We start from the raw sequence: 25,832 nt of genomic DNA on the forward strand, positions 1-25,832 counted from the left end.
TCTGCCTCTTTAGATTCTAGTCAGGAACAACAGTTGACTGTTGCTGAGGAAAGAAGGTATCATGGAGTTCTGAAGTTGATTAATCTACAGCTCGGGGAACTGTCCACCTCTGGAAGTCTGTGCATGGCTGTGATTACAGCAGTGCTATGCAACTTTTTTACACACTACAGGAAACCAGAGACATGCAGGTCACAATGGATGGGCAGTACTGCCTGAAGTTCTAGCCCGTCTTGTTGTGCACAACCATCATTTGTAGATCAGCCAGGTTCACTCATGTACCACAGAGTTATCAACGGGGAGAGGGGAATGCATGTACCCTCTTCTGTGCCAAGTCAAACGAACCTGTTAAAGATATAGTTTCCCAACACTTTGAGGGTCAATTCACATGACCAAATAACTATGATGTCAATGTGATCTAAACAGAGGCAATACCTGCTGAAGGTTTTATAGGATGATGATAATGGCGGTGATGATTTTGTGGAATTCCCTCCTCACAGAGATGTGTCTGGTAACTTCACTACAAAGCTTTCTCCAAATGTTGAAGACACACCTTTGAAACCTGTGATGTTTCTGTGACTAATTTTTTTTAACTTTTAAAAATACTGAATTTTAAGTTCTTGTAACCCATTCTGGGACCTGCTGGTGAAGGGCAGGTAATAAATCACCACCACCACCACCATCCCATCCTTCCTCCTGAAGGAGATCCAAGGTAGCAGCAGCATATTATAAAATTAAAAAAATATGTAAAACATCTATTACCACGGTCTGGAAACATTGCTCTAGATGACTTTGGGTTCAAGTAAAGCAGTAACTGAAATTAATATGACCACCTATGTTCCATACTGAGTCCAGCAACACATTGGTGGGAAAAGGCAGACTGCATCCTTTTCTTTGGGCTGATGGAAACAAAATGGAAGGGTGGGGCAATGAATGGCACCCAGTGAAACATCATCACACATGTAAAAAAAGAACAACATATGGTAACATATGATTCTATGTTGAATTTTATTCCCTTATTGGATTAGTCACAGATCAGTAAAATCTGGATTTCACAGGGGGAAGGAAGCGAGGGTTACTACTTGGGTGAGGATGCAACAAACATACAAAATATAAAGACACAAGCAGCTTCGAATCCAGAATAAACTCCAGTGAGGATGAGCCCATTATTTGGTAAATGTCCCCATTTATGGTTGAAGCCTTGTGGGCAAACTTACTATACCTGTAATCTTGTGAAATAATATTGAGCTTAACTTTCCCCTTTTGTGACCTGCATTTCTGCTTCTGTTTAACCCTTACACATGTGACATGACTGTGTGGTGTAGGGAGCCAGTGTGGTTAAAAGCAGTAGACTCGTTATCTGGGGAACCGGGTTCGCGTCTCCGCTCCTCCACATGCAGCTGCTGGGTGACCTTGGGCTAGTCACACTTCTTTGAAGTCTCTCAGCCCCACTCACCCCACAGAGTGTTTGTTGTGGAGGAGGAAGGGAAAGGAGAATGTTAGCCGCTTTGAGACTCCTTCAGGTAGTGATAAAGCGGGATATCAAATCCAAACTCTTCGTCTTCAGACTGTTCTCAAAGCTACACATATACACAGATCACAACATGTGAAAAGGTGAATGAATGCAGCTGGATTCATGTATGTGTTCATGCAAAATGGGATGAAGCATGGCTGTGATTACAGCAGTGCTATGCAATTTTTTTTACACACTACAGGAAACCAGAGACATGCAAATCACAATGGATGGGCAGTACTGCCTGAAGTTCTAGCCCGTCTTGTGTGTCCTGGGGCTGGTAAAATGCTACATGGAGCCTAAACATGGTTGCTTGCATTTACAGGGTTGGGGGGGGGTTACTTCCTTATGTTTACCCTCCTAGTGCATAATGTTGCTCTGTGGGACCCTTTTTTTTGTTAGTCTACACAGGATTAAGCTTAGGCCAGGAGGGTGGGAGGAGGTAGACAGAGAACAATAGCAGTCGCCTGTTTGGGTAAATAAATATGCTTGGGAGGAAGTCTAATGTAGCTGCCAAACCACCTTTCCTTTTCTACCCACCTTCCACCTCCACACTTAAAATGCCCATGTATCAGCAACACAGTCAGGGGCACAGCTTATTTCAAGCGTTGCCCAGAAGATGTGTCCCACTCTGGGTTACATAATGTACATGGAGGCAGAATTGCAAATACGCAAGTATAACCTACTGACTTCAGTTTTCAAAAGTTCTGGAAGCAAGCACCAATTCACGTGTTCCTACAGTAAAATCAGAAATTGCACGAATCCCATCACGTACATTGTTGTGTGTGGTGAACTCACATGGAAGGGTTTATGTGCCGAGGAACTGTGAAACATGTGAAGTGGTCCTACGTTGCATTGCATCATGTGCACAGAGCCTCAGGGCTGGCGTCCCAGACACTTTCCTAGAGTCGGCTGTGAAACCTAGCCCTTGAGTCTAGGCTGAGAATTGTGACCATAGTTCAGAACAATTCCCAAGCAAAATTAAGGCCACTTGGAAGAAAGGGAGAAGGGGCTAGGAGGCCTGACAGAAAGTCTGAGAGCACTCTTTATCCTGCTGATAATCTAAAGCAAGCCGGGCCAGGAAGAGGAAAGCCATTCACTGTTTCCGACTATTGACGTGGAGCTCAGGAAAGCGGGTGCCCCTGCGGAGCACTGGGTGGGTGAATTACAGCAGGCCTGGACTCCCTCTCACCAGAGCCAGTGTTGCCAGCTGCCTGGAGAGGAGTGCCAACACAACTCAGCTGCGCTCCCTGCGTGGGGCATAGCACCACACTCTTTAAAGAATGGGCCACATGACCAAGAGAAACTAAAACAACTAAAGCAACTAAAACAAACAGTGAGAGAGATAGTACCTAACATGAGACACACTCCAGCAGTGGCGTAAGAAGGGGGGTACAGTGGGTGTGGGCTGCCCCAGGTGTCATCATTGAGGGGGTGTGTGACAAAATGTCAAAAATATGTGTTTTTAAAATAAAATTTTAAAAATTAAGCTCACGACACTTTTTAAAATAAAAATAACCCCCGCACCCACCACACACCTCATCCTACACCACTGGTAGCTAGGTGAGGCGGGGGGCACTGGGTGCCACACCGCGGGGCCTGCTGCGTGCATGAGCCACACATCTCTCCTGAGGGGGAGGCAGCGGGAAGACTGCCTGCAAGCTCTGCACTGCTTTTTCGAGTAGCACAGGGCTTGCGGCTGCCCACTGTGCCCTACAGCTGAGGGGGAGGCTGCAGAGAGGCTCTATGCAGTGCACCCTGCCTTGGCTCGCCCCGCCCCTGGCGGCAGGATGCATGTGCCATACCAGGCACCCGAGTGGCTAGCTACATCACTGCACCCCAGTGCATGATTACCTGGGGAATAAATACCACAGGGTTGTGGCGGTGGGCATAGTGTGCATAAAAATGTAGCTTAAGTAGCATTTGAAAGTTAGAAAGTATTTAGTTAAAACAGAACCCCTTAGGTTCAAAGCAGGAAGACTGGGATTGAGGGTATTTCCAGATGGGAAGTTAATATTGTAAACGTGTCATTGAGATATTGCAAACAGGTTTCTGGGAACTGTTTTGCTTTTTTGTTTTGACTTATTAGAATTTGTCTAGAAAGGATAAATCCACATGAAATGGGGAAAGAAATGCAGGCTGGCATTTTGAGGCCTACAGTATGTGGATTCTAAGGATTGTTTTGAAAATTGTATATATTAGTCTAAACTTCATCCAAAAATGTGTGTATCAGAATAAATATGTACTAAAATTATTGGCAAATTTTTATTAAAAAAAATTCATTGAAAATTGCAGTGGAAATGTGTAGCAGTGAATTTAAGACTGGAAAAATAGCAACTGAGAGAAACAAATTTGACATTTTTCATCCTAAGATGACACTGCAGAAAACTTGCATGCATGAGGAGCACTGATCCCCCAACAAGTCCCTGTCTGGAAGCACCTTCAGTCTCTGAACAATTCAAGCTGAGGTTTTTTAGAACAAAAAAGACAGTATAAACGTGCATGCACACGAAAGCTCATACCAGGAACAAACTCAGTTGGTCTCTAAGGTGCTACTAGAAAGAATTTTCGATTTTGTTTTGACTATGGCAGACCAACACGGCTACCCACCTGTAAGTATAAACGGGAACTATGATAACTAATCTGTCTAAACTTGCTGATGTGATCAGAATAAGCACTCCTTCCCTGAAACAAAAACTGTCAACAACACACAGGAAAAAACATCAGGAACTACAAAGAAACTGGATTGCAATGGATATTTTTGCCCTTCCAAGTCGATGAGATGCTAAAGATAAGTAATTAATCTTAACGAGTAAGCAAGATTATTATGTTAGCAGAACTGGAGATCAATACAGAAAGCACACCAGATGAGGTGCAGGTTCATGTCAAATCTGAGAATATTTGGTGGATGATAAAAGAAGAACCATGCTTTTTTTAAAAAAAAAAAAAAGCAGCAGCTTTAAATACCTCAAAACTAGAAAGGGAGGCAGATGCACCATATGGGTTGGTACTGTTGGGCACCTGAGAAGGTCTACACCCCAACAGGGAGCCCACTGCCATCCCATGGAGACCCCTAGCTCTACTCCCCTTCCTCCTTCCTATTGCTGCTGCCTGTTCAATCTGCCTTCACTTACCTTGTGCTTGTGTGGATTGCGTCCAACGGGAGAGAGCAAGTAAATGGGTCGTGCCAACAGCATTAAGGAAAAGGTGGTCCTGTTACATTCCAGTCTAGGAAGATGTGGGAAAAAATCAAATGTTTACTTTATTACAGAACTAATCAAAAGTCTTAGAACACCTTCTCTACTACCCCCCAAGCCCCCAAGTTCTACCTGGTTTTCACTGAAAGGGGAAATAACATAATTAACAAGCATATTAACTAAGAAATCTTAGATTAAGGTAACTCTCAATCTCATATTACCTTTCACAGGCCCACTCAAGGAGGCAGTGCACGGAAGGCATCTTGCCTAAGGGAACCCCAAAATTTAGGGCCAGTGCTGCAAAGAAATTTAAATGAGTTCATTGCACTACTGTACACTGCAGAAGTTGGTGGACAGATTCCATCTGAAGCTTTTTCTGTGAGGGTATCTGGAGATGTTAAATACAAGCAACAGGAGATTTTGTTCAAGTCCAGGGTGATTGACAAATCAGTTAAAGATTAACAAGTTCAAACAATATACATCCAAATTATTAAATAACTCAAATGTGAAATTCATCTTCCAACAAAAAGATGGGGCACGCCACAAAAATAGACATTCCTATAAGAGAAGAGGAAGGTGGTCAAACTAACAACAAAGTTTTAAAAGGGCAGAGGGGGAAGGACAGAAAATATTAAGCCTCTTAGTCTAACATTTGTTTTAGGTAAACTGGATTTAAAGCACTGTTAGATCATTAAATTTATAGAATAACAAATCATAGTGGATGAATTAAAAAAATCATAAATATGAGAAAAAATTAGGACAATTGAAAATCCTTCTAAGAGCTCCTGCAGGCAATCTATTTATTGAGCATTTTCCCTGAATTGATTGTGGGGTGTTTACACAACTTTTCAATGCATCTCCACATCACTTTCCTAGCCATAAAAATAATTTCTTTTTAAAAGTTGATTTGTTGTGCTAGGGCACATTAAACCTAAATTTTCATGTATGCATTTGATTTCATCCTGCTGACTACTGCCCATCTGGAGATGTTCTGAATGGCCACTTTCCTAGCAGGCAGGCAAAGATATTTCCCCCCTCCCTCTCTCCTTGACACCTTATCTCTTATACTGAATTTAATTGTTTCTCTGGGTAAGGTGCCTGCAAATTAAGCACCCATTTAGTTTACATAATGACAGTTTTAGTTTGCTTCATTTATTTTCTGCCTTCAGGGTTTTTGGGGTTGTTTTTTTTGTAAATGGGACTTAATACGAATGTTCACTAACTGAGAAGTTATTCTATTTTCTGAGTAATATCTTATCTACAATATGTGAATAATCTGATTGGAGCTTCCCTCCTGGGTTAATATGGGCTTCGGGGTGGGATTTTTGTCAGGATGGGGAAAGTGTAAAAGCACCCTTCCCTACTCTTCTAATACTGTTCAGGAGTACGGGACTTCAGCAGGTATTTAAGCATGAAAACCTATGCACATTAATTGCTTTGAGACAATTAACATCATGTGGAGTTCAGCCCTAAGTTTCACTGAAATAGAAATGGGTATCAGAAGTGATACTTAGACTAGCCTCAGGCTTGGTGCCTGTCTTGCCCTCTGGACTCTCCCCAGACCACACCTCTCATTCGCTCTGCTTCATGCCCTCCTTGAGTGTTTTGCTTTCCTGCAATGTGTCCTTGAACTCTAATGTGTGTTTTGCATTTACACTTATGTGTAACCAGCAGTACAGGAGAGGCTCGGGGTTATTTTTTTTAATGTCATGTGCAAAAATGCTCATAACAGTCAGCAGAACAGGCGTCTGCTGGGTTAATCCCTTAATAAGCACCGCTCCTTTCTTTCCCTTTGGAGAACACTTCTGTGTAAACATAGGGGCAGCTGCCTTGAAAATATAGTTTTGCAAAACCTGCTTGCAGTCTGACAACAATAGCGGCAAAGGCAGGAACTGACCTCTCCTTGACCTAAGTCCAGATTAAGACACAGAAGGAATCTCAGGCTCTCTCTGGCAGAGTACACACATTTGCCTACGTATTTGAAGGCTAAACCCCAAGGAATAAATGAACAGGAATTGCTTCTCATCATCAAGAAGGCTGCTTCTATAACAACAAAGCAGAAACTGAAATATCTTGCTTGACTGGTTATTATGAGCTGTGTGTATAGTCACAAAAGCCACATAATGGAGAGGAACTAAAAATGGTGCAGTGGGAAAGGAGGAGGGAGGCTTGCTGAAGCAGGCAGTTTTTGCATCTCTCCAGGTTGTATAATTTTTAGCCATTCCCCACAAAGCCAGATTGCTGGGTGCTTCCAGACAGGAGTTTATTGCGAGACTGGTGTTGAAATTGGCGCTGCTCATGTTTTCACACACACCCCCTCCCAGAGCCACACACCATCCTCAAAATGCTAGCTTGTACTTTTAAAGCCTTTGATCCAGATTTCTGTTTGCCATGGAAAATCCAATAAATAAAAATAACCCATTAAAATCTGCACTGACTGCTGCTGCTGCTGAATACAATTCAGCACACTTTTTGGGTGTGTGGCCTGTCACATGTTCAGTGACATTTTGGTGGGTAGTCTCTATCCCCACACGCAGTGCCAGCTAGATCAGGGTGGCAGTGTGGAGCAATGCCACTACCACACACTAGACAGGGACGGGAGAAGGTGGTGGTGAGGGCGGGGGAGTGTTCCTATAGTGTGCCCATGCTGCCCTGAACTTGGCTCCACCCTACAGCATCTTTCCAGCCCTGGTAAGTGGCAGTGATGCTGCTGCCAGAAGGCCAGTGCTGCAGCGCCGGGGCACCCCACCAGCACCCCCAACCACATTCCTACTTCAGTTTGCTCCTGAGCACACACTAGCCATTTTGTTTCTGGTGGCCCAGACAAAATGAGCATTTCCAGCAACTGCTGCATGCTGAAAGTACTTCCGAAATTTAAACAACCTAGTTTGTAGGAGCTATCCCCATGCAGTACATGTGAGTGATTATGTCATAGATTATAAGTGCAGTATATACACCGGTCTTTTCTTTTTAAACAAATGAATACAGAAATATTGCACAAAACATCTTTCTTACTCATGTGCAAGCTTAAGTCAGGCAAATACCACGATGGTACAGGTATTAATTAAAAATCCCAAAACAAATAGAAATAGGCATTACTCCTGTCTCCCCCTAAAGCACAAGCCTCCATTCTGCCCATTGTGAAACATGATAACAAAGTTTGGTATAACTTTCTCTTGCGCTCTTCATACTTCCTGGGAATTATTTAAGGGTGTGTTTCTAAAGGTACAGAAATACCTTTGTGTGTGCCTAGAACAGAAGGCGGCAATGGAGGGTAGGGGAAACCCCTGGACACATTTCCTCAACCTTCACCCACTTGTGTAGATGGCAAGTGGTAGAATAGCAACCCACATCCATGACTGAAAAATGGGAATGGGTGGAAGCCAACATGTCAAATGTTCACATAAAAATAAAGGATCTGAATGATACATTTAAAATATAATATGCAGGGAGTTGGACTAGATGACCCTCGGGGTTTCTTCCAACTACGCAATTCTATGATTCTAGAAGAACCCTTATAGGCCCAAACTATCACAGCTGCACTCTTTTATAGAGTGTTGGATACCGTCCAAGGCAGATCAAGTAGTCCAGTGTGGTTATGGATCCCTCCAGTGGTAGAAACTAGAAATGTTGAGTGTACTATAGTGTTTACATTTCTGGTCTTGTGTGTGCATATTAACATTTATGCTACAGATTTCGCCGTAGTTACTTCTCTCCAGGGAACCCTGGAAACTGATTCTATGAGACAACAAGGTTAGAGAAATCAGCTTTCTATGCACCACCCCTCAAACTACAACTCCCTAGTTTATAGCACTAGTAAGCAGGTATGATATGTGCATTGGCATTTTTTCTATTAAAAAAAAACCTTCCCCCGACTAGAATGTTGGGGTGTGAGTGCTTCCAGACAACCTGTTTATTGAGCATTAAGGTTGATTTGTTTCCAGGCAGATTAAACAACACTGGTTATTTAATGAGCATGCATGCTGCTTTGTTTGAGGGGAGGTTAGAAGAAGAAGAAGAGGTGGAGGTGGAGGAGGAGTTTGGATTTGATATCCTGCTTTATCACTACCTGAAGGAGTCTCAAAGCGGCTAACATTCTCCTTTCCCTTCCTCCCCCACAACAAACACTCTGTGAGGTGAGTGGGGCTGAGAGACTTCAAAGAAGTGTGACTAGCCCAAGGTCACCCAGCAGATGCATGTGGAGGAGTGGAGACACGAACCCAGTTCACCAGATTACAAGTCTACCTGTAAGGTTCGCGTGATGGTGCTTACGAGTGACAAAGCAGGAATCCAAACAGTCTTTTGGCAGTTTTATTGTGCAAAACTATTTACAGTGCAGAGCTACGAAAAGCATGTCTGTCTTAGTCGCTGGCAGAATCCGGGAGTGGCCCCTTACGGCTCCTTCCCCAATGTAAGAGCTTCGGCACCCCCAAATCTCCTCCTACCCTCCTTGCGTTTCACCCCTCTGCGCAATTGGGGGGCAGGAACTGGCGTGTTTCCCTCCTGACTGGCCGGACGAGGTGAGGTGCTGGGGCTCTCAGCAGCATCCCCGAGCCCTCTCCTCTCCCGGCTGGCCCCTTCCCCTTCCTCTTTGCTCAAAAGGCATTGGGGCTCTCTGTAAGCTCTTAACTACTACACCACACTGGCTTCTCAGGTTAGAAGACATGGTGTAAAAGCAAGAGTTATCCAGTCACTTTATCACAAAAAGTCTGATTTTTTGGATAAGCAGATTTGTTGTGCAATATCAACTTTAATTGTGCAACTGATAAGTGATTGAATTCCACCTGAATAAAGCAACAAGTGAGCATGTTCCTACTCAACCAAATGTTCAACCTATTTAACCAAATGTTTGGAAGGTGAGGGGAATTTCTACTGAGTGGGTCATTTATATTGTTGCTGTGCTCTGTGGTTCAAAGTCCCAGAGGTTGAAGAGGTTGAGGCTGGTCCACCAGGGCAAATGGGGCATGGCCCCAACAACCTTGTCTGATCTTAGCCTTCCCTCATTACCCAGGAGGTAGGGCATGAATTTTTATGAACTGAAAATATTTCTATCTTGCCTTTTGACTGTAGTTTTCAAGATGGCCTACAAAAATTATTTGAAACAATTATCATATCATCATAAATTAAAGGCCAGTATTAAACCCAGCAAAACACATCCATGAAACATGCACACACAAAACATAACATAATGACAGCCCCAAATCAATCAAGAAAATTAATAAAAGCCCACTAAATATTGTTAAATGCCCTGGGTGAATGACCTCCCCACAAACAAACCAGAACAAACACTCAATTAAGAGCAGGATCATATAACCTCCACATAAACTTTGTGCAAGCAAATCAGGATTAATGCTCAATAATGAACAGATTATTTTTACCTGGTGCCTAAAATACATCAAAGTGGGCATCAAAGTAAGTAATGTAAAAAATAAAAAAAATGGAGGGAATGCTTCATCTGTTGAATTTTTGCCACCTGTGCAGCAGCTAAAAGCATTGGAGCCCTGCCAGCAACACAACTGACAACCCCAAGCTAAAAGGCTGCATCAAATAGTGCAGAGGGTGTGTGTTTATACATACAGAGAACATGAGCAGATCCTGGCAAAGAGAAGGCTGGTTTGCATTTGGGAGGAAGCAGAAAGATTGGGGCAGGGAGAATTTTCAGCACATTTCCCTTTTCTAAGAAAGAGTCAGGTGGATCACAACCTTAATGATTCTGCATTAGTTGCTAAGAGGAAGCTAGGCGCTTGGCTGCCAGCTGGCTGCAGGAATATAAAGGGCGCTGACAGGTGCCATTGCCCTCTTCATTTCTTCCTGTTTCTGCTAAGGGCAGGAGAAACCTAATATTTTCCCGGCATCCTTTCCAAAGCAGCGGCCAGTCACTCCCACCAATTCTAATTCCTGGCAAACTGATTATGTTCCTTGTTCTCCATCACATTTCAAGCTTGCTGTCCTGGGCTCCTTTGAGAGGAAGGGCAGGATAGAAATGAAAGAAAGAAAGAAAGAAAGAAAGAAAGAAAGAAAGAAAGAAAGAAAGAAAGCCTACTACAGTCATACCTCTGGTGCATTAGCTTCATGTTGCGGATTTTTGGGTTATGAATGCAGCAAACCCAGAAGTGCAGCAAACCCGCACGCGTAGAAGCAATCTGCACGCTTCGCACATGCACAGAAGCGCTCTATCGCGCTTGTGCAGTAGCAGCGCTCTACTTATGGACGTTTTGGGGTCCACTGTATTCTAGATGGCTTCAGTATGTGTCTTGTGTGTCATTGGGGGGGGGGAGTGACATCTCATCCTTCACCTCAGGCAGTAAAATATATTGGGCCAGCCCTGAAGTGGGGTGTCCACAATGAAGTGATTTCAAAAACACCAAACATACCCAAATCGTGTGGCGTGTCTTAATACCTTGGTTTTCGAACAGCTTAGTTCTTGAACGTTTTGGCTCCTGAACGCCCCAAACCCAGAAGTGAGTTTTCCAGTTTGTGAACTATTTTTGGAAGCCGAACGTCTGAAGGGGCTTCCGCGGCTTCCGATTGGCTAAAATCGGATTGGAGCTTCCTTCAGCCAATCAGAAGCAGCGTTTTGGTTTCCAAACGTTTTGGAAGTCAAACGGACTTCCGGAACAGATTCAGTTTGACTTCCAAGATACGACTGTACTTAGAAACAACCCTCCATTTTGTGCTGGAGGTTCTTTCCTGAGAACTATAGAACAAGCTGCTTCTGCCACTGGCCTGGCAAAATACTAAAGATAAACACATGGAAAGCAGTTATACAATAAGGGACATCAGGGTAGTTTTAACAGCACCAGTAAATTGTACTATTGTTACCGGTAATTAAGGGAGCCCGTTTCCTCTCAGACAGCTGGAGAAGCCATCACATCCCTATACCAGGGGATCCAGCCACAAAGTAATTCCCCACCCATTCCTAATGACACTCTGGTGTCAGCTATTTTGTGAGTGCTCTGTGAACCCTTACAGAGAACACTTCACCCTTGGGGACCCCAGAGGGGAGAGCAAAAGGTGTGAGAGGAATTAAGGGAATCTGCTTCTTACAACCAGCCTGGGCGGTTCATTTTTTTCTCAAATCCCCACAGCATATAACACAGGGTGGAGTGTGTTTTATGCTTCCCTTCTTCCACAAAAGTTGGCTCCCCTTTGCATACTGTTTCCTGTTCTCTGCCAGACGGCAGCAGTTTCCTCTACAGCTGGTCTAAAATGGTAGCACTAAAGCAGAAAGCAGGAGCGGGCTATGGGGTGGGGAGAGGAGAGGTTCAATAAAAAAGTAAAATGCTTAGGTGAACTGTACTTTCCCACCTATATGGCTGTGTTAACACCAACTAGTATAGATGGAACACAGTTGGATGCACACAAAGAAAAAGCACAATACCTTCAGGGTGGAATTCTGCTTGCAGATCACCGTGAAACAGCAACATTTGTTTAGTGTTAACCCTGCCTGCCTGAAAACCCCCATGGTGTTTAATGGACAGGGCACCTATTTGATATCATTTTATTGTAGGCAGGAGCATCCTAGGAGACCCTCACAAGATGTTCATTCTGAATCACACAAGTACAACACAAAAGACACAGGAAGCTTCCAAATACAGAGTCCAGAATATTGTTCCATCTGTCTCAGTATTGCCTATACTGATTGGCAGTAGCTTTCCAGGGTTTCAGGCAATGAGTCTTTGCCAGCCCTACATGCTTGGGGCATTCTGCATGCAAAACATACAATCCACCACTGAGCTATAACCCTTCCAGGAATACTGGCCTCTTCCACACAGAAATACCTTTTGTATATCCTTCAGGATTAATGTGTCATTCAGAATTAATGCAGGCATCCATGTAAACAGTCACACAAGTTTGCACACGACCTTTATGACTTTGTTTCTTGATCTGTGGGCAAACAGTGCCTACTGGGCACCTCCCTTCCTCCTGTCCTAGGACCAGAGCCTTATTTCGGATCCTACCATGTCCCAAAGACAAGAGATGCCGATTCCAGTTAATATGTAACTGGCTTCCTTTACCTTTCACCTTTTTCACATTCACCCTCCATTTTCTTCAGCACCTGCCACTCCCACAGTACAGAGACCCAGGAAGAGAGAGAGCACACACGCAAACTGGCACGATTCCTGAGGTAAATTATTTTTCTGCCTGCAGGGAATATTTGGGGAAGAGTGAGAACCAGGCAAAGGGAATAAACTTTTTAAATTGCAGCAACCCTCCTTCATGGCAAGGCTCCCTGTGGTGTTGGGGGGGGGGTTCTCGCCTGACTCTGGCTGTGCCAAATTGTCTGTGTGGAGGCAGGGGTGAAGTCACCTTGGGCGTGGTTCAGAATTCAAAAGCTAGTCTTCCTCCTTGTTTAGCACAAGTTAAGCAGTAATATGCTTCTGAGATTTTGTATGCCTTGGATGTAACAGTGTGAACAACTGCTGTTCTCGCTGTGTGTAAATGCAGCCTGCAGAATGAGTGCAGAATCTAGTCCTGAAAGTTTGGCTGTCTTACAAAGGGCACCTATTAGAATCAGCACAATTGCTGTATCTGTCTAGGCTCTTCTCTTCATTCATGATGTTTGCTTTGCTAGTCTTTGAACTCACATGCTTGCCATCTGTCCTGTTTCTGTACGCTACTTGATTTCCCCATTTCCTGACCAGGTCTCTGGCACTTAGCCACTCTCAGTTCCAACCTCAACGTGATCTTTCAATGTTCTACTATTCTTTTTAAGGGCCAAGGGTGCCTCCAGGCTATTACTATTTTGCAGGAGGTTTGAAGTGCATACTCAGACTTTAGGGGCTTATTCACATTTGAGCATTATTTAACTGTTTGTTTGCTTCTAGCCCTGCCCAATTGGAATTAGAATGGAGTAGTTCACACCTGCACATATTTGAATTTGTGTATCAGGAGTAATTTCAACCTTTCCCTTTCATACCCTTTTGTATGTGTCCCTGCCTTCTAATTTGATTCCATTATATGCTGATTAAGTATTAACAAGGCATGTACACAGATAACTTTCTGTGCAATTTATGGTTTTGAAAAATTTCCCTGCCTAAATAGTGTGCAGAGACACACAGTCAGGCAATTGACGTGTTCCTGAGCTGTGGCTATAATCCTGAGGCACTCTTACTAGCTTGCTGGAAAAGAAATGAAAGCAATTGTAAATTCTCAGCGCACCTTTCAGATTGGTGCCAAATACATGTGGTGTAGAATTTTTAAATGTAGTTTGCTTGTGCAGTTTTGTGGTTTATGCAAATCTGGGGGACCAAAAGGGGAAAAATAATCCATTCAGGAGTACACTGGAAATAGTTATGAGGACAGCTGGGGAAAAAAATGTATGTACTGAGGAAGTAGTAGGCATGGACAGGCGAGCAACAGAAAGTGACAACTAACTCACTCACCCCCAAACACGGAAAAATACTTTATGCAACCCCAAGTGAATTCTCCCTATATTGAGTAAACCTGGATTTACTGGCGGTGGTGGTCGGGATGCATCAAGTTGTGTGTTGTAAGGTCATGTGTAGTACACAAATTAAATGGGAATGCAAACGGCTGCAAACACACAGTAAGCTCCAGCATGCACAAGCTGTTTGTGCAATTAAAGTGGACTGAAGTACTCTGTTGCCCTTGTGCAACAAATCCACTTAAAAAAACAACAGACCTCTTGAAATTTGAAAAGTGATGAGGACATGACTGGAAAAGAGTGGGATAAACAAATGATTAACAAGATGTGTGAACATCTCACAAGCAAATTAAGATGAATGCGCATTGTCATATAACCACTCAATAACAAGTCAGAATGAATGCTCAACAAAGACCAGACTACCATGTAAGCTTTGTGCAAGCAAATCAGAGTGAATGTTGAATAAACACTTTAACTGGAGAAACTCAAAGCTCATGGTTTTTAAATCTTTTATTCATTTTGTACTTCTTCCTTCAGTTTTCCTCTCCAACCTGATGTCTTGGCTGTAACTATGATTCTAATTCGCTAGAATGGAATCCTGATACCAAATTAGTTTCTGAAGGCCAGACAGATACTGCAAAGTCCACCCATACAGTTCAAGTGTGTGTGTGTTTGCCCACATTAACTGCAATACAAAGGAATCTGCACTCACAGCCACAGAGTTGAAAGTCACCAGCATTTCTTAATGATAGGGAAGCACCCTGAAAATTGCTGTGCCATACCCATCCTACCCACATCACCTGCTTCTTACCATGGAGCAGGTCTCCAGGATTCTTGTGTCACCGTGCCATGGGATTCCTCCCTTTCTTTTACAGCTTCCTGTAGCAAAATGAAAAATGCCTGGTACTTCTGGGTCTCCAGCATGCTCTGGGTATGGTCTGTGGCATCAGGACATCCCTGCAATATTGACAAACAGGTAAGCAAGATATACATCTGTATATAGTGAAGAATAATCTGAAAATTCTGCATCCTGGAAGATCTTGACCGGTTTATCTGATTAAAGGTTGACTGTATGGGATAATCTCCAGATTTTTCAGTTCCACTTCCCACTTTTTTAAAAAAAAGTTATGCATTCTAATTATTTTCACAATAAAAAACAATTAAAACATACACTATTGTACAGATGCTAACTCTTCTAATGGTTGTTATTTATATATGATAATGAACACTGTCATGAACTGTGTCCTGTAGCCTGATCCAAGGCTCAGAAGTCGGTGAAAGTGAACTTACTTCTAAGTATGTTTGCACAGGATTGCAATCCTAGCAAAATAACTACTCCAGACATAGCCTGGATTTAACTAAACTGGATCAATATGTGATTTAGCTATTCATTTTTTATCAACACTAATCCCCATACTGATCCCTGCTACTCTAAAGGGTAGATTGGGGAGATTAACAGGGTCAACAGGAGTGCAGCCCAAGTGAAGGGTTGGTATGCATAATCTCTGCGTAATTGATTTTGCCAGTACTCCTTTATGCATTTCCAGTATGTCACTAACATATGTGCAGGAAATGTCAGCTTGCTTCAGCTTTAGAGCACTCTAGTTCAAATCTAACACTTTTTTAAAAAAACTAACTACATGAGATGTTGCAACTTGCAAAACATGGTTATTTGCTAACAGTAGCATGCAAAAGCAGCCTTAAATTTGGAGCATCTATATACTTGGCAGTCAGTCCCAACCATTTTTGATTGAGGTGAAGGCAAGCTGCAGAAGCTTTTCTGTCACCCAGTAGCTAAATGATTCTGTTAGGGAAAGACTACTGGTAAATAATTGATTTGCATGATGATGCTTGAATGTCTTGAGTGGGTTTCATGCCAATAGTATGATTTTTCACAGGGATGGGCAGCCTGCAGTGGAAAGAGCCTTCTCCATGCTCCAAAATCTCTTCCCAAACATATCACCAACCTGGATCTGTCTTTTAACTCATTGATAATGCCCAGACATGGAACATTTCTGAGGAGCTTCCCTTCTCTGCATTCCCTAAACCTCTCCAGCAATACCATTCCTACTCTCTATCCTGGCCTCTTTTGTAACCTGGGTGCTCTCTACCTCTTGGATTTAAGCAGTTGCAGCATTTCCAACATGCACTCAAACAGCTTCCAGGGCTTGAAAAACCTTCACATACTGCTCCTGAAAAACAATAAACTTCAGTATCTGGAACCCTCTGTGTTTCCTGTCTCTGGAAACCTCATCCATCTGGACCTGCAGGACAATGAGCTGTTATATTCAGATGAACTTGCTCAGTTACTTGTGCAAAGAATCCACCATGTTGAGCTTCAGGGGAATCCCTGGGTGTACAGTGCCTCCATCACTCCTTCCCGACAGGGACTACAACAAACAGAAGGTGAGTCAAGCAATGGGAAGTGGGTTGTCGAGTGGATAATACTCAGAAACATGGAGCTCCCATTACTCAATGTTCAAACCAAAATGAAAAAAAGCAGTAGGTTGCATCCAACTAAGTTCTACTCAAGAGTAAAATGGGTCTACTTTTAATAGGACTAATGTTGGAAACAACCCAGAGTGTGTGTGTGTGTACAGTGGTACCTCGGGTTAAGAATTTAATTCATTCTGGAGGTCCATTCTTAACCTGAAACTGTTCTTAACCTGAAGCACCACTTTAGCTAATGGGACCTCCCGCAGCTGTTGCGCCGCCAGAGCATTATTTCTGTTCTTATCCTGAAGCAAAGTTCTTAACCTAAAGTGTTATTTCTGTGTTAGGGGAGTCTGTAACCTGAAGCGTCTGTAACCTGAGGTACCACTCTCTCTCTCTCTCTCTCTCTCTCTCTCTCTCTCTCTCTCTCTCTCTCTGTGTGTGTGTGTGTATTCCAGCATCTGCTAGTAAATGGATAGAATTGTTGAGTTATGTGGGTGACTTTCCTGGAGGAGCCTATCAGACTTATCCACACAGTCACATTTTTTAAATCATGGAAGCACTGTGGTTCTTTAGGGATGATAGCAGTTAAAAAAAGGGTTAGTTAAAAAAAGGGGGGAAACAGAAACTGGCAAAGCAGTGGCCTGTCCTCTTCAACCAGGCGGTGCGCATGCGCTTGTGGAATTCTATACTGTATGCCCCTGCCTGAGGCATACAATGGGAAAACATGCACAGTCTCTGATAATTGGTTTCTAAATAGTTTTAAATATTATTTAAAACTTCTGTAAAAAAAGAGGATACAAAATAGAACCGATAGAGGGTAGGTTTTCAGTGTGTCACTGACTACACCAAATAAGATGTGTTCATGACAAGCTCTCTACACAACTGCAGTATTTCTGCTTATATTGGGGAAATAGAGGCTTGATTTCTGACAAAATGTGACTGTTTTCAACAGACTAAGGAATAATCCCAGGAAACCAAGTCAATTTAGGCAGTCTCAAACTGAGAGGTGGGCAAAATGTTTTGCTTTCATAAAACCTTCTAAGGTGTGTATTACCGGTATCCCAATAGAATCAACCTAGGATGGAAAATAAACTGTAATTTATCAGTGTGAATGGACACTAACAGCTTTTGTGTCCTCTAGCTGAGCTGATCCATGATTCACGCCTAGAGCTCCAGACTAAAGAGATTAGAACTCTGGACTATCAGGACCACAGACACAGAAGAAAAGTGAGGGTCGCTGGGGATGAACATTCAGCTAACCTGACATCTGAAAATTACAGTAAGTGAAACAAGACAGGCCACTTCCAGAGTGTCACCATTTTCAGGTGGGATTGAATAACATACCAACAGATTCAGGTTTTAATTGATGCAACCCACCCTGGAATCTTAGGGTGATGGGTAGGCAATAACTAAATAAATAAATGCAGGTTGGGAGGTCTTGAACAACAAACATGCTCCCCCTAATACTGGACTTTTTGTGGTTAGGAAAGTGAAGGGAAAATGCACAGGAAAGTATGGCATAACGCTTGCTTGACCTAACGGCGTATAACCTCCTTGCAAACAAAACTGTATGAGCGTTCAAGAAATAGCCAATGTCATCTAACCTCTCAGCAACCTTGGGGCAAACAAATCACAACTAATGCTCACTAAATCGGGGGTCCTTCTGATGAGCTATAACACCCATTTTATAATTTTCGCATTTGACATTTTTTCTCCACCAAATCCCAGAGCCATCAGAAGGCTCATCCCCTAGGAGAGCTTTCTGAGAGAATGAATTAGAGTCCCAGTCACCAGTGCAAACAACATTTGTTAGGGAGGCCAATTCCTGCTCCAGTTTTTGCAGATCCAGGCATACTGAGATGATTTGGCAGGGTTGACAGAGGTATCCCATTCTGATTAAAATCATAAAGGGTAACTCCAAACCATGGTGATGAGAAATGTTTTTAATGACATGCTTCTTTCTGTGTTTCCTGTTTACCAGCATTGTTGCTCACAACAGTGCTATATATGAAAGCAGGAAATCCTTCCTGGTGGTGGTGGTGCTTGCAACAGTCACTTACAAATGAGATAATTAGCTGATTCTAGCTACCAGCTTCCACACAGTTATTAGAAGCTTACAATGATGATCCCAAGGCAGGCAAAAAACAACACCCCAACCCTAAGAGAGCCAAATATCTATGAATGCCTTGCTCCACAAATGAACAAGGTAGAATTTTAAGCTTTGTTTTGCTCTAGATTAGTTAGCTGAGGCTGGATCTGCAGATTACTCTCTGCAAACTTTCTTCCAGTCACATTGTGCTGCGTTTCATGCCACTATTGTATTAAGCCAATATTAGATAACCTTGTAGAAGGGAAGGATCAGGCACGGCAGGTCAGTGACAGGCTCCACTGTAGTCCCTGACTCAGTGAATGAAATGCTTGCTATACTTGTTGTTGTTGGTCAGTCGTTCAGTCGTGTCCGACTCTTCGTGACCCCATGGACCAGAGTACGCCAGGCACGCCTATCCTTCACTGCCTCTCGCAGTTTGGCCAAACTCATGTTAGTAGCTTCAAGAACACTGTCCAACCATCTCATCCTCTGTCGTCCCCTTCTCCTTGTGCCCTCCATCTTTCCCAACATCAGGGTCTTTTCTAGGGATTCTTCTCTTCTCATGAGGTGGCCAAAGTACTGGAGCCTCAACTTCAGGATCTGTCCTTCTAGTGAGTACTCCGGGCTGATTTCTTTGAGAATGGATAGGTTTGATCTTCTTGCAGTCCACGGGACTCTCAAGAGTCTCCTCCAGCACCATAATTCAAAAGCATCAATTCTACGGCGATCAGCCTTCTTTATGGTCCAGCTCTCACTTCCGTACATTACTACTGGGAAAACCATAGCTTTAACTATACGGACCTTTGTCGGCAAGGTGATGTCTTTGCTTTTTAAGATGCTGTCTAGGTTTGTCATTGCTTTTCTCCCAAGAAGCAGGCGTCTTCTGATTTCGTGACTGTTGTCACCATCTGCAGTGATCATGGAACCCAAGAAAGTGAAATCTCTCACTGCCTCCATTTCTTCCCCTTCTATTTGCCAGGAGGTGATGGGACCAGTGGCCATGATCTTAGTTTTTTTGATGTTGAGCTTCAGACCATATTTTGCGCTCTCTTCTTTCACCCTCATTAAAAGGTTCTTCAATTCTTCCTCACTTTCTGCCATCAAGGTAGTATCATCAGCATATCTGAGGTTGTTGATATTTTTTCCGGCAATCTTAATTCCGGTTGGGGATTCATCCAGTCCAGCCTTTCGCATGATGTATTCTGCATATAAGTTAAATAAGCAGGGAGACAATATACAGCCTTGTCGTACTCCTTTCCCAATTTTGAACCAATCAGTTGTTCCATATCCAGTTCTAACTGTAGCTTCTTGTCCCACATACAGATTTCTCAGGAGGCAAATGAGGTGATCCGGCACTCCCATTTCTTTAAGAACTTGCCATAGTTTGCTGTGGTCGACACAGTCAAATGCTTTTGCATAATCAATGAAGCAGAAGTAGATGTTTTTCTGGAACTCTCTGGCTTTCTCCATAATCCAGCGCATGTTTGCAATTTGGTCTCTGGTTCCTCTGCCCCTTCGAAATCCAGCTTGCACTTCTGGGAGTTCTCGGTCCACATACTGCTTAAGCCTGCCTTGTAGAATTTTAAGCATAACCTTGCTAGCGTGTGAAATGAGTGCAATTGTGCGGTAGTTGGAGCATTCTTTGGCACTGCCCTTCTTTGGGATTGGGATGTAGACTGATCTTCTCCAATCCTCTGGCCACTGCTGAGTTTTCCAAACTTGCTGGCATATTGAGTGCAGCACCTTAACAGCATCCTCTTTTAAAATTTTAAATAGTTCAACTGGAATATCATCACTTCCACTGGCCTTGTTGTTAGCAAGGCTTTCTAAGGCCCATTTGACTTCACTCTCCAGGATGTCTGGCTCAAGGTCAGCAACCACATTTCCTGGGGTGTATGAGACCTCCATATCTTTCTGGTATAATTCCTCTGTGTATTCTTGCCACCTCTTCTTGATGTCTTCTGCTTCTGTTAGGTCCTTTCCACTTTTGTCCTTAATTGTGGTAATCTTTGTACGAAATGTTCCTTTCATATCTCCAATTTTCTTGAATAAATCTCTGGTTTTTCCCATTCTGTTATTTTCCTCTATTTCTTTGCATTGCTCGTTTAGAAAGGCCCTCTTGTCTCTCCTTGCTATTCTTTGGAAATCTGCATTCAATTTCCTGTATCTTTCACGATCTCCTTCGCATTTTGCTTGCTATACTACTATGTGCTAGTTACAGGTAGGTAGCCGTGTTGGTCTGCTGCAGTCAAAACAAAATAATTTCACCCCACCCTTCCAGTATCACCTTAGAGACCAACTAAGTTTGTTATTGGTATGAGCTTTCGTGTGCTGACATAATTAACGTCCAATTTCAGCTTGATATGCTTAGCCCAGGAATGGGTGCCATTTGCCAGGGAGAGTGGCTCATATCTCCAATGACCTCCATCGCTGTACTATTTTCCTCAGAGAAAGGACATAGGACTATGGTTTCCCCTTGTTCACACCTACCCTGTTTCTCCTAAAATAAGACATAGCCATAAAATAAGCCATAACAGGATTTCTATGCATTTGCGAAATATAAGCCGTTCCCCGAAAATAAGCCATACCCCGAAAATAAGCCATACTGACATGGTACCTCCCATTAAAACAGCCTGGGGAGGCGTGGCTATGCAGCGTACCGATGCGACACGGTTAAAATAAGACATCCCCTGTAAATAAGTCATACTGTGTTTTTTTGAGCAAAAAAAAAATATAAGACGGTGTCTTATTTTAGGAGAAACACGGTATTAAGAAAAAAGACAGAGGTGTGCCTTGCAATTCAATGCATGTTTACTCACTTCAGTGGGATTTATTCCTAAGTAAACTTTTACCTAGGTTTGTAGTCAAATATACTTCCTGAATGAGAACATTGGTAGTTGAGTATTTGAATTATACACCAGCTTCCCTTTCCTTTACAGCCTCTACTACCACACTCCCCCCCGGAAAAGTTGCTCATAGTTGGCCATACTTCGCTGCATTTGTGCTTTCAGCTATCGCCATCTCCATTGTGATTGCGTTGGTTGCTAAATGCAAATTGTTCCAGAGGAACCGTGCCAGCTACAACCATCAACGGCTGCCTGATTCGCGCTCCATTGGAAGCAGCCATGCTGAGGAAGCTGACATGGATGTGGCCTATGGGAGGAACCAAGGCATCCCTAGAGTAGCTGGGTGTCCTGCAGAGGATGATGATGGTTTCATTGAAGATAACTACATTGAACCCAATCAAGGCTTGCAGGAAGAAGAGGAGGAGGAGGAGGCAGAGGAGAAAGAGAATGAATTGGAACCCCATTTCAAACTTTGAGGGGATATCAGGAACCAAGCCCCAATTTTTCATATTCTCCAATACCTTATCACCCCATTCTCTAGGAGCTTCCAGTTATCTCATACTTGTTACAGATTCTCCTACCTGCTCTTTGGCTTCAGACCAATATCTGATCTACAACCCTTAGCTTCTTGCCAACAACTGGTGTAGTGTGGTGTAGTGGTTAAGAGTGGTAGACTCCTAATCTGGGGAACCAGGTTCGTGTCTCCGCTCCTCCACATGCAGCTGCTGGGTGACCTTGGGCTAGTCACACTTCTTTGAAGTCTCTCAGCCCCACTCACCTCAAAGAGTGTTTGCTGTGGGGGAGGAAGGGAAAGGAGAATGTTAGCCGCTTTGAGACTCCTTCGGGTAGTGAAAAGTGGGATATCAAATCCAAACTCTTCTTCTTCTTCTTCTTCCCCCCGTTTTCAGTACACTGAACTGCAGTAGCTTCTCAATACATTTCATTTGTGTAACTGTGAGGTTATCCATGGATTAGCTCCCACATTATTGTGTACTAGACTGCAGGCTTAGGCTACTGAAAGACAGACAGAATTTTAATGAACCCAGCCCACTGTGGAAGCAGTTTTTAAGCGTAAAAAAACCCAAATTATGTGTTGTTGCTCTTTAAAGCCCCAGCAAACACTTGATCAGATAAATATTCAAGGTACATGAGGAAAAGCTGCATGTAGTAGAGGTGGGGAGAATGGTGAAGAGCAGCTTTTCCCAAACTGATGCCCTCTAGATGTTGTTGGACAACTCCTATTGTACCCAAGCTAGTGAAGAGAGAGCTGCACTGATCCACAGAAAGAAACCAGACTAAAAAGCAAAAAGTCCAGACTAGCACCCATCATTACAATGTTTATGCATGGCCTCTCTCTAAAACCAGTGTCAAGGTTCTTAATTTTGTAGTGGTTCCAACGTATTTCAAAATGGAGTGGAAATTGTGAGAAGAGCCTTGCTGTGAGATTTTTGGAAGATATGTTGCCAACGTGTGGAAGAGAGATGTGCCTAAACAAAGAAGTTATTCTAAGGATAATACAGGAATGTGTTAGGAGGGACACTTTGTTCATTCACATCTTGTTTGTGGCCAACATTTTTGTGTTGCCTGTGATAAATAAGAAGCCCATGTACAGTGCTGCAGGCAAGCGGCTCTAGGATGCAGCTCTTGCAAACTTTGTAGGAATGAGTTCAAAACAGAAGCAGCATTGCAGCATCTCACTTTCTGCCGCCACTGGCATCACTCACACCAGCAACACTGCTTGGACTGAGGCAGAGGTGTGTTTTGCTATCTAGGTTTCGTTCCATACCATGGGCTGCACATTGTACAACCAGTGTATATAATTCCCTTGTACAATCTCTTTTATCTGTGTATCAAATGATATTTATGCTTCCAGGTAAGCCATCCACTCTGTGCTTGGTTTAATTGAATTGAGAACTGCCCATTACAGTGGCTTTAGAAATGTAGCAGCAATCCTTCCTCTTACTAATTTCTCATTATTCTTCCTTCTGATAGTAGTTTTCTTCAACTACCAGTTGACCACTTCCATGATTTCATCAAGTGTTCAGCTTTAGAACCTCTCCTGTTTGATGCAAGATGTTCAGATGGCAATGCATCATAGGTCCTTCAGATTGTGGGGGCATGTACACCTCTTCCCTAAAGCTGTGCTTCTGTCAATATAGCTTTTTGCCAGTATTGAAACCACAATGATTTCACTACTGGAGAGTCCTGTTTCTCACGTCTGCTATCCTTTTCTGGGGATGACGGCAAGGTTGCTTCCATTGCAGCCAGGAGTTTCTCCCTCCTCCTATGAGAGGGCTTTGTAGCAGGATCAAGCAAAGGAAACAATGCCACATGTTGTATAATCAGGTATAGCCTCATAAACTCCAAATCCTATGTTAGTGCAAAACAAAAAATCTTGCCCCATTTGGTGTTTCAATTCCTTCCTGATACGGCAATGTTAACCCAGTGTTGTTTTGGGTAAACTGAATAAGGCTTTGGGATCAGAGAAGGCAATATGATTCCCAGTATGTGAACATCACCTTTATTACAGTGACTGTATCAATAAGAAATTGCTCATTTAAGTGATATGAAAGTATTTCAAGGATGAAATACAGGGGAGACTTGAATGGAAATTATCTCCACCAGAATCTGTGCAGTGGTGTGGCTGTTTCATAATAAAATACACTCCAGTGTTTTTAAACAGATGAGAATATTGTGAATTTAACCCTGAAAATAGGATCATTTGGGTGTTTATTCTCTAGGTTTATAAGGTTGTACACAGTGATTCCCCTTCAGCCAAACAAAACATTGGGCTGCACCTTCTCTTTACTACTTCTCTACAGCAAGGGAATTCTGTGCAAATACCAAGACTCCACATTATGCCTTAATCAGATATTTCAGCTAGTCATGCAGTATTGCCAGAATTATTCATAGCAATAAATGACACCCCTCATTTTTAGCTGTTTTCTCCCTGTTTGCTCAGACTTGTCCCTCACTGTAGAGTTACGGTTCAGATTTGCAGCATCACATCAGAAGATGAAGAGGTGCTGGAAGCAACCAGCTTGGGTTCAATACAAAAACTGGGATATAAACAAAACAGGGCCTGCAGAAGACATCTATAGCAAAATACACAGGCTTAACCCAAAGGAGCCATGAACTGCAGCTATTTCCATTCCCTGCAAATGTCTACTTCCATCAAGGAAGCAGAAATCTGAAGTGACAGACATCATGATTCTCCTGTAATAAATTGTCCATGTGCAGACAAACGCAGTGGAACTATGCAAAGCTTAATTTAAACATCTAAATAAAGTGGGCTGGGTTAGAGGCTTCCTTTTGCTGCAGGATATCTATAAAAATACATATGAAGCTTTTTTTTTTTTTTAAACTGAGTCAAAGTAACCTAATTCCATCTAGTTTGACTGGAGCAAATGAATTACCAAAAGAAAGTCAAAAGAGGCAGGACCAATCAAGACATTCTGTTGCCTGAAGCAAAAGACAAGATGGTGGTTCCCGTTGTTATTTTCAGGTGGGATTAAATCACCTAACAGGAAATTCAGGTTGCACAATTATAGTTGATGAGAAGCTCTTGCACAACCATCGTACTTCCCCCAAAGAGTGGCCTTTTTGTGGTAAAGAAAGTGATGGGAAAATGCACTAGAAGGTGTGGAGTAATGCTTTGAAATAACATCATCTTACCTCCTTGCAAACAAACCAGGATGAATGCTCAATAGATAAGACATCCTTACTCCAGCATTGGTGATGGGACAGCATCCTCCACACCTGAGGGCAGCAGGCTAGCTTAGGGGGCACAGGTCACCAGATGGCCACATGGCACACACAGCTATTCTCTTAACAGCTTGGTGCCACTACTCTACCCCCTGGAAACTGCTGACTGAGGTAGCACCCTCACTCAACCTAGATTGTAGGCTCTAAAACAGGGCCCCAGATTTGTATATACTAATGTATACTAAGAGGCACACATGAAGAAATTGTTACTATAAATGAAAATAAAATATATCTCACCACTGTGGAGTAAAGTCTGATCATGTGATCAAGCATGCCAAGCTTGTGTTTACTACTTATGGACAACTTCCAAGTCCCCTGTTCTCCCTTCTTACATTCTTTATATTTAAAAGGCTTGGACTGAATAGTCCTTCAAAGACAGGCCTCTTTCAAAAGACTGTAAAGCCAAATGTATTGGTCAGCATAAGCCCACCCCATTTTTCTGATAATGACCCTTCAGTTTTCTAACTTCCTGCCATAAGGGGTGGAGTAACAGTTCACTGGCAGAGTACAGGTTTTGTGGCAGAGTGCAGATTTTGCATTCAAAAGGCACCAGCTGAATCCCGAGTAGGGCTGGGGAAAACTCCTAAAACTTTCAAGAACC

At 42.9% G+C, this 25,832-nt stretch overlaps 1 protein-coding gene across 1 annotated transcript; it reads left to right on the plus strand.

Moving 5' to 3' along the window:
- Nucleotides 1-12,659: 12,659 nt before the first annotated feature.
- C6H1orf210 (chromosome 6 C1orf210 homolog) lies at nt 12,660-22,100 on the plus strand. Its single transcript, XM_033152416.1, has 5 exons — nt 12,660-12,835; nt 14,971-15,071; nt 15,994-16,501; nt 17,673-17,810; nt 21,560-22,100. Exons 2-5 carry the CDS (start codon nt 14,985-14,987, stop codon nt 21,940-21,942), a joined length of 1,116 nt encoding a protein of 371 aa, XP_033008307.1. The 5' UTR covers nt 12,660-12,835; nt 14,971-14,984; the 3' UTR covers nt 21,943-22,100.
- The last annotated feature ends 3,732 nt before the right edge of the window (nt 22,101-25,832 follow it).

The sequence above is a fragment of the Lacerta agilis genome, chromosome 6 (genome assembly GCF_009819535.1).
Source record: "Lacerta agilis isolate rLacAgi1 chromosome 6, rLacAgi1.pri, whole genome shotgun sequence".
In the NCBI taxonomy this organism is placed as follows: Eukaryota; Metazoa; Chordata; class Lepidosauria; order Squamata; family Lacertidae; genus Lacerta; species Lacerta agilis.